Source organism: Coptis chinensis, chromosome 5, assembly GCF_015680905.1.
Source record: "Coptis chinensis isolate HL-2020 chromosome 5, ASM1568090v1, whole genome shotgun sequence".
NCBI classification, from domain to species: Eukaryota; Viridiplantae; Streptophyta; class Magnoliopsida; order Ranunculales; family Ranunculaceae; genus Coptis; species Coptis chinensis.
Window position 1 is genome coordinate 17,725,475 of NC_141460.1, and position 9,130 is coordinate 17,734,604.

General features: G+C 39.1%; 1 protein-coding gene across 1 annotated transcript; it reads left to right on the plus strand.

Moving 5' to 3' along the window:
- Positions 1-1,458: 1,458 nt before the first annotated feature.
- On the plus strand, positions 1,459-4,564 carry LOC147496943 (ubiquitin-like-conjugating enzyme ATG10). Its single transcript, XM_086559770.1, has 3 exons — positions 1,459-2,397; positions 2,464-2,544; positions 4,326-4,564. The coding sequence occupies exons 1-3, from the start codon at positions 2,191-2,193 to the stop codon at positions 4,413-4,415; spliced, it is 378 nt and encodes a 125-aa protein (XP_086415896.1). The 5' UTR covers positions 1,459-2,190; the 3' UTR covers positions 4,416-4,564.
- The last annotated feature ends 4,566 nt before the right edge of the window (positions 4,565-9,130 follow it).

A 9,130-nucleotide genomic window follows, 5' to 3' on the forward strand; every position in this document is an offset into this window, starting at 1 on the left:
TGACTCCTCGTGTCATTTCAATGCCAGGTCTTCTATTTATTCTGTTAATTGACTTGACTAAATGAGTGATAGATGTCGGTAATGGCATTGAAATTATACTCGGAGTCGTGCTGCAACCTAGCATAGTTCTTACAACAAAAGTTGTAAAATCACAAATATATATGTAGGATATGGTCATTATCCATATTAGCCAATTTGTTTAGCATATTAATAATCCTATCTCCATCCATTGATGTGCCCACGCTCTTCTGACAGATATAGTGACGTTATTTTATTGGTTGGTTTAATATATGGGAGGTAATCATTGGTTAATACCATTTATATAATATAGTTGAAGTGTCTATACATATATATATACTCAACAAATTTATATTTATCACATCATTTTTTTGGTGGGTATTATATCATATCACACTACCCTTCCCTTTCTATAGTTTCACTTCATTCTTTGATCCTTCTGTTCGCAAAGCAACTCTCCTCCAACTCTTCCTTCATCCAAATATCTATACATTTATTTCCAAGTTGATAAAACCATCTCAATCGAAACCATCTCGCTTAGCTTACGGTTGAAGTTTCTCTTGAACTTTGGCTCTGTCCTTGAAACGGTAGAAAGGAATGAGTTCGGCCTTAAGCGTGCTCTACTCATAGGGATTCTCTCCTTTTATAATAGCACCCACGACCAACTAGACAGTTACTTAAGTAGTTAGTTGACAACTGTTCTTCTCATGCTATTCGTGGATTGCTTGAGAGAAGTGGAAAGCAAAAGAGTTCATGATCCTTTTGATGAGACCATGAAGAAAAATGGAAGGTGTGTTTTGGTGCAAGGTCCAATCATTGTTGGTGCTAGCCTATCGTCTTGCGTGAGTAAGGCTGCGCCTTTAAAGAAAGAGGAGTTCCTAGTGTGATTGTAGAGAGGGCTAACTATATAGCTTCATTGTGGAAGAAGCAAGGCTTATGATCGTCTACATCTTCACCTTAGAAAAATTATGTGAGCTACCCCTCATGCTATTCCCGTGAAGTCCCCTACTTACCCAACTAAAGAGCACTTTGTGGACTATTTAGATGCTTATGTGAGTAAATTCGGTTTAGAGCCACAGTTCAACCAAACAGTAGAAAGTGTTGCCTATGATCACACTCTTGGATCATGGAGAGTGAAAACTGTGGGATTGGAGGAGATTAGTTACCTTAGTCGGTGGTTAGTTGTAGCAACTGGAGAGAACTCAGAGGCTGTGGTTCTAGCGATTGAAGGAATGAATGACTTTGAAGGTCCAGTTCTACATACAAGTTCGTATAAAAACGGTGAAGAGTTTTTTGGAAAGAATGTTTTGGTTGTGGGATGTGGAAATTTTGGTATGGAGATATGAACCTCCAGCTATAAAGGGAAGCTCAATTGATTACTCCTCAATCACATGGTTCTATGATGATTCCTCGAGAAATTATAAGGTAAAAAAAAAAGCCTTCAAGAGGCAAATTTGGTGCAATTTGAATACTTTAGGCAGTCTAGAGTCTGTTGAACTCAAAGCAATGAATTTTTCAGTCATTTGAGCTACGGTGTCACGGATGTGACCAAGACTAGTTTCTATACTTAGTCTCTAGAGAAGAATTTCCAGTGTTCCCTTTAAGTTTATAGTGGAAATATAGTTTTCCACCTATATAAGGAGTTCAGACAAGCAATATATTGATGGCACAAAGACCAAGCCAATATGCATAGCGTGAAACGCTAGAACTTTGTCTTACGAAACCTCGCTACCCCAACAGATCCAAGTAGTCAAGCTCCAACTGAGCTATGTCCAAGACCTGCCCTAAAGTCGTTGGGAACCCATGACGCACCCTGGCCCTGGTATTCACCAAGAAAGTTTCTTGATCTCTCATTCAATACTTTCAAATGCTACACTTGATTTCTCATTCAATACTCTCATTACTTACACATGTGCGTGTCATCCTTGCCCATGCGCAAGGATGACATGCACAAATCGAGAAATGGTCCAAATTTTTTTTCCTTAAAAATTACAAAAATGATCGACTTCTTTCATCATGTAAGTTTTCTCTAAATTAATGATTTTTAACATTTATTTGTCGTTTTCATAAGCTTTTGAACAAGCAATAATCTGTAAGTGATGATGACTATTATATATTGATATACTTTTTTCTTGTTTTAAGTTAGCTCAAGTTATTACATATCAAATAAACATGGGTTTCTCTTCTAGTTGGGATGGTACACTCTCACCAAATGACTTTAACATCAGTGCAAGAGCACTCTGTGAGAAATTGAAAGTAATTTATCCTGTGTTTCCTCCATGGGCATGGGTTCCCTGTCTAAGGCCATTCGGGGCTGCTTCACGTCAGGTGGAAGGTTATTTATCTTTGGAGGGTTTCTGTTGTCCTAAATCTATTGAGGTTAGTTATAATTCCTTTTTTGAAAATTCTACTTCTCTTTTCTGCTGTTGCAACTGTGTCTTATAGGGTGAGATTGACAATGGAAGCTCTAGCAAAGAAGATGCTACTTATCCTAGAGAGGAAGAAGCTGTTGATGATGCAACATTGGTATACCTTTCGGTTCCTTTATGATTATTTTGTTTGTAAAGAAACCCCGATAGTTTATATGCCATTATTGAAGGACGCAAAAGAAACTCTGTGCTCTACAAATGTTGTATAAACTAGAGAACAAGTACAAGATCATTTTTAGTTGAATTGTATGCAATTCATCCTTTTTGTCCTCTTCTTAACTGATGGCATAACCAAGTTTTTTTTGTTTATAAGGTTCAAAGAAATGATCGGGCACTCATCAAATTGGATTGAGGGGACCCCTAAAAAAAAAAGAAATATACCGAGCTAATGTTGCTATAACTTGTCAATAAAGTCAATAGAATTTGACAAAAGGAGATAGACATGAAGTGCTTGTCTACCAACTCAAAGTGTACGAAGATCAAGACCTGAAGACCAACAAATTGGATGGAAATCTAAACAGAAGTATAAATCCACACTAGAAATAAAAAATGGCAGACGAAACAATATTCTCTACCAATAAAAAATGCCAGACCACTACCAATAGTTTTATTGTTTATCGTTTATAGTCTGCTACTCTGTTTAGAGGTAAAAACCTAAAATTTCCAAGCAAATGCTCATTGCTCAAACAAAGGATAGGAAAAAAAAAGGTTGAGAATTTCTACCTCCAAGTATTCAAAAAGCTCGACTATGTCCTCCCTAAAAGCAATTGTTGCATTTGACACAAATTCCTTTATTGCACTGTAGGTAAGCCCTCCTTTGATAAGAAGACCATGTGACTTCTCCCACCTGCAATGGTTAAACTAGCGCTCATTTTCTCAGACTATATAAAGGTGAACAAGACAAACATCACATTCCCATAACTCATCAAATTAAAATTAAGAAGAACTAACCTGAATTAATTACAATAGCTGAATCCATGGATTGTTTGAAACGTCACCGTACTTTTCTCAATCCATTCCAGATGGTGCAGGAGAGACTTGCTGGTCGGGGTGTTCGACGATCGTGGTTTCTGCGTGTAGGCGAGCAGCTGGAGCCAAAAAACGTGAGCACCCCTTTCCGCTTCTTTCTACTTATTTCTCAAAGTAAAGCAAGCACCCTTTCTACAAACCTTTCGGGTTCAATTTTGCTATTGTTTATGGAACTAAACTTTTTCAATTGGATTGTTTATGGATTGTTTCAATTGGATCGTCGAAGGGTTTAATTGGATTGTTTCAATTTCGCGATTGGATTGCTTCAATTCGGATTTTGGATTTTTTTGGTTAGGGTTTTGCGATAATTTGTCGAAGGGTTTTGCGCGAGAGAGATGACCGAAGGAATAGGTTTTTCCGGTTTGCAATTTGGGGAGGTGTCTTGGGCTTTGTTGTTTGGGCTTCACCGAGGAGGCTGCCCGATCTAATTTTAGTGGCGCCCAATACAGCACCCATGAAGTATTGGACGTATGTAGCGGACGTGGGTTCAAAGGTCCTACTTACCCTATTGAACTTGTGGAACCGGTCAATCTTGACTACTTGACTAGTACTTAGTCACTAACATGGAAAGGATATGGTCTCGACTTTTCGTCCATTTGCGTTTTCAGTGACTACAACATTTCAGTGCTAGTTTGTTTTTTGTTTTTAAGATATATTATTTGATAAAAAAATAATCGTACAAAGGATATTATGTGGTTCAAACACACTAAAGTTTGCAACATAGCAAGCGAGATTGTTGTTAGTATCTTCTCATGGGTAGTAAATTCTATGAATGTAATATATGATTTGAGTTTAGAATCTATTTCATTTGGTGTTGGGTGTCAATTGATTATTATTTTTTCCTCGTAGATACAATCTGCATATGCTTGTTATCGTGTACAATGGACATCAGCATACATAAGCCAAACAAATAATCATATTGCTGAGCTAACTGTTTGAGAAACTCTAGATTTGGCTCCAAGATTTCAAGGAGCAAGTGATGGCTTTGCAGGTTTACTACACTCATATTTCTTTGTTGTACTTGTAGTAAACAATCTATAATATTATCCCAAGAAAATATGTTTCTCATCCTAAACAACTATTTCAATCTGTATTTATATTTTGTGTATTCATAAGTGAATGTTGAGTAACAGTTTTCCCTTTTATGGTTTGTGGTATGTGTATGTTGGGAGAGGGAGGGGTGGGTAGCTGTAGAGAAAAAGACGAAGTTTTCTCTATTTAGGCTTGAGCGCAACCTGTGTTCGACTTTGCCTTGCTAAGAGCGCGGGTCGCGCCCCACCGTATTTCAGACGAATTTGACTTATTTCGGAAGTTTTCTGAAATAGTATAAATATAGGTTTTTTCTGTAGAAACCTAACTTTTCCAAAATAAAAAAAGATAGATTATAAGAGAGCAATTCTTTGTGAGTTGAGTGTTCATTCTTTGTGAGTGAATTGAGAGACTTGTAATCTGTTACTCCAAACATCTAGTAAAGTTTGGAACTTCTTGATGTGGGCGTAGGCAAATTCGTCGAACTCAACGATATATCTCGTCTTGTGGTTTATTCTTCTTTTACATTAATTGTTTTACTTTATATGCTTGTTATTTGATATTGAGAAGTGTTGAGATATTGCTTGGAGGGTGTTGAAGTCTTGTCTATTGAGAATGATCGATCCTAGTGTTGGATTGATCTGTTTGTTGTGGGTAACGTTGTTTCCGTAGTTATTTATTCACAATAATTGGTATCAGAGCTTAGGTTTACGACCTAGAATCTTGAGTTTAGTGCTTGAAATTTGTATAAACAAGGTATTCGATTAAATTCCGAAGTGAAATTGTTTTTTGGGTTATTGTGTGTAACTTGAAAGATGGCTCTCAAGATGTCAAATGCAAGGTTTGAAGTAGAGAAGTTTAATGGGAAGAATAACTTTGGGATTTGGCAAGTCCAAGTAAAGGACATTCTCATCCAACAAGGTTTGCACAAGGCTTTAAAGAGGATTAAATCTAAGGCGGCGAGTATGAGTAATGATGATTGGGAAGAGTTCGATCTTCAGGCTTGTTCATCAATCCGGTTATGTCTTGCTAATGAGGTAATGTATAGTGTGATGGGAGAAAATACCGCTGCCGGTATTTGGCTCAAACTAGAGTCTATGTATATGACCAAGAGCATGACGAACAAGATGTACCTTAAGAAGCGTCTTTATCGGTACATGATGATGGATGGTTCAACGATGCAAGAGCACGTTAGTGAGTTCCGTCGGTGCCTAGCGGATTATTTGAATGTTGGTATGAAGATGGATGATGAGGATCAAGCGGCATGTTTCATATTCTCCTTGCCAGAAAGCTATGAGCATCTAATGACTATATTTATGAACAGAGAAGACGCTGATCTTGACGAAGTTCAGAGTGCACTTCTTTCTTATGAGTTGATGAAGAAGACACGTGTAGAGAATAACATTGATGTAGGTCAGGGGCTAGTGGCAAGAGGAAGGTCGTATGAAAAGGCTTCTACAAGCAATGAGAAGTCTAGGTCCAAGTCAAAGAAGCCTTTGACACATGTGAAGTGCTTTTGACACATGTGAAGTGCTACAATTGCGATGAAAAGGGACATTACGCAAGTAATTGTCTTCACCCGAAGAAAGAGAACAAGAGAGATGGTAAGAAGAAAGGTAAGGAAAAAATTGAGGCAAGTTATGCTTCAAGCTTTGAAGGGGACGAGTTGAGTCTCTGTGTGTCCACACAAGACTATATGGCCGAAAGGTGGATTCTTGATTCTGTATGTTCCTACCATATATGCCCGAATAGAAAGTGGTTTACTTCTTATAAGAGCATTAATGGTGGTTCCGTTTTGATGGGTAATGACGTTGCTTGTAAGATGGTAGGAATTAGAACTATACGGGTTAAGATGCATGATGGTATAGTGAGGATTTTAACTGATGTGAGGCATGTTCCTGAGATAAAGAAAAATCTTATTTCTCTTGGTACTTTGGATTCCAAAAGCCACAAGTTTGTGGGCGAAGGTGGAGTCCTAAAGATTGTCAGTGACTCTTTAATTGTTATGAAGGGTCAAAGACATAGAACCTTGTATACTTTGATGGGTAGTACGGTGATAGGCGATGAAGCAGTAGGTGCATGTAGTGATGATTCTGAGTGCACTAAGATGTCGCATATGCGACTAGGGCATATGAGTGAAAAAGGTTTGTCTGAGTTGTGCAAGCGAAGGTTCTTGAAGGACTTGAAGAAGCCAAGTATGGGTTTCTGTGAGCATTGCGTCTATGGGAAGCAGTGCAGAGTCAAGTTAAAGTCAAGCAAGCACACGACAACAGGCATCTTTGACTATGTGCATACAGATGTTTGGGGACCCTCCATAGTGGTTTCTAAAGGAGGTAACCGTTATTATGTCTCATTCATTGATAATCATACCCGCTATGTGTGGGTGTATATGATGAAAACGAAAGATGAAATGTTTGAGACATTTAAGAAGTGGAAGGCAAGGGTTGAGAATCGCACAGATAGAAAGATAAAGACACTACAGGTCTGACAATGGTACTGAGTATACCTATGGGCCTTTTCAAGCATTTTGTGTGCAACGGGGAATTGCCAGACACTGGACAGTCAGGGGCACGCTTCAGTAGAATGGAATGGCAGAGAGGATGAATAGAACCTTGCTTGAAAGAGCGAGATGTTTGTTGTCTAATGCTAGTCTAGGCAAAGAGTATTGGGCAGATGCAATGTCCATGACGTGTTACGTGTATAATAGATCACCAGTTCCAGCTATAGATTGCAAGACACCTTATGAGGTGTGGTTAGGTAACCTAACTGATTATAGTATTTTGCGAGTGTTTAGATCGACTGCTTACTACCATGTGAGGGAGAACAAGCTAGATCCTAGAGCTATGAAAGCCATATTCTTAGGCTTAACAAATGGGGTAAAGGGATACAGATTGTGGTGTCTAGAAGACCACAAGTTCCTGGTCAGCAGAGATGTTACGTTTGATGAGACTTCCGTGTTATCTTTCAGTAAGCCGGAAAGAGCTGGGCAGAATGGTGAGTCTATAGAAGTTCAAGCCACCGAGCTTGAGTTATGCGATCTGCCGAGATGATTGGTTGGTTCATGATGAGGTACCAAATCATGGAACCACCACAATAAAGGAAGAAGAAGAGCAAGAGCATCCATGAACTTGTATTGGTGACCACAGGCCAAAGAGACAAGTTAAAGAAGTGCACAAGTATGGGCACGCGAAGCCGTGAAACACTATGGTCGTGGATTTAGTGGCATATGACTTTGAATATCGAAGATGATGAGCTAGATAGTTTTTCAAGGAAGCTGTTAGAGATGCTCATTCTGAGAGATTGGTTGGTTTGCTATGCAAGAAGAGATGCGATGTCTTGATAAAAATCACACATGGGACCTAGTTTTATTGCCAAAGGGCAAAAGGACTATCGGCAGTAAATGGGTGTTTAGAAAGAAAGAGGTCCTTCCTGAGTCCGACAGTACTGGGTACAAGGCAAGAGTAGTAGCAAAGGGTTTCTCACAAAAGGAAGCTGTTAGAGAGATTGGTTGGTTGTTAGAGATGCTCATTACAGAGATTGGTTGGTTGCTATGCAAGAAGAGATGGAGTCTCTTGATAAAAATCACACATGGGACCTAGTTTTATTGCCAAAGGGCAAAAGGACTATCAGCAGTAAATGGGTGTTCAGAAAGAAAGAGGTCCTTCCTGAGTCCGACAGTATTCGGTACAAGGCAAGAGTAGTAGCAAAGGGTTTCTCACAAAAGGAAGGAGTCGACTACAATGAGGTATTTTCCCCAATGGTCAAACATACTTCCATTCGTGTGTTATTGAGTTTACTGCTCACTTCGACTTGGAGTTAGAGCAACTTGATGTGAAAACTACTTTCTTGCATGGGGACTTGGAGGAAGAGATCTATATGAGACAACCTGAAGGGTTTGTCGTTGCTGAGAAATAAGATCATGTATGCAAATTGAATCGGTCACTGTATGGGTTAAAGCAATTGCCCAAGCAATGGTACAAGCGCTTTGACACGTTCATGATGCAACATGAGTACACCCGAAGTAAGTATGACTGTTGTGTCTACTTTAGAAGACTTTGTGGTAATGACTTCACCTATCTCCTGCTTTATGTGGATGACATGCTTATTGCTTCCAAAAGCATGGTGGAGATAGACAAGTTGAAATCTCAACTTAGCTCTGAGTTTGAGATGAAAGACTTAGGTGGAGTCAAGAAGATACTGGGCATGGAGATTGACAGAGATAGGAAGAAGCGACGAATAGTTGTCTCTCAGAAGAAATACTTTCAAAAAGTAATTTCTCGATTTGGTATGGAGAATGCAAAGTCGGTTTCTACACCTTTAGCTGGGCATTTTAGGCTTTCAGCTAAATTCTCTCCTAGTTTGGTGGAAGAACAAAAGCATATGGCAAATGTTCCTTATGCAAGTGCCGTGGGCAGTTTGATGTATGCTATGGTGTGCACACGCCCAGATATTTCACAAGCAGTTAGTGTTGTAAGCAGGTATATAGCAAATCCGGGGAAGCAGCATTGGGAGGCAGTGAAATGGGTACTAAGGTACTTGAATGGTACCTTGGATATGAGATTAGCTTATGGTGGAGGCACTTGTTATGTCAGTGGGTTTGTGGATTATGATTATGCAGGTGATCT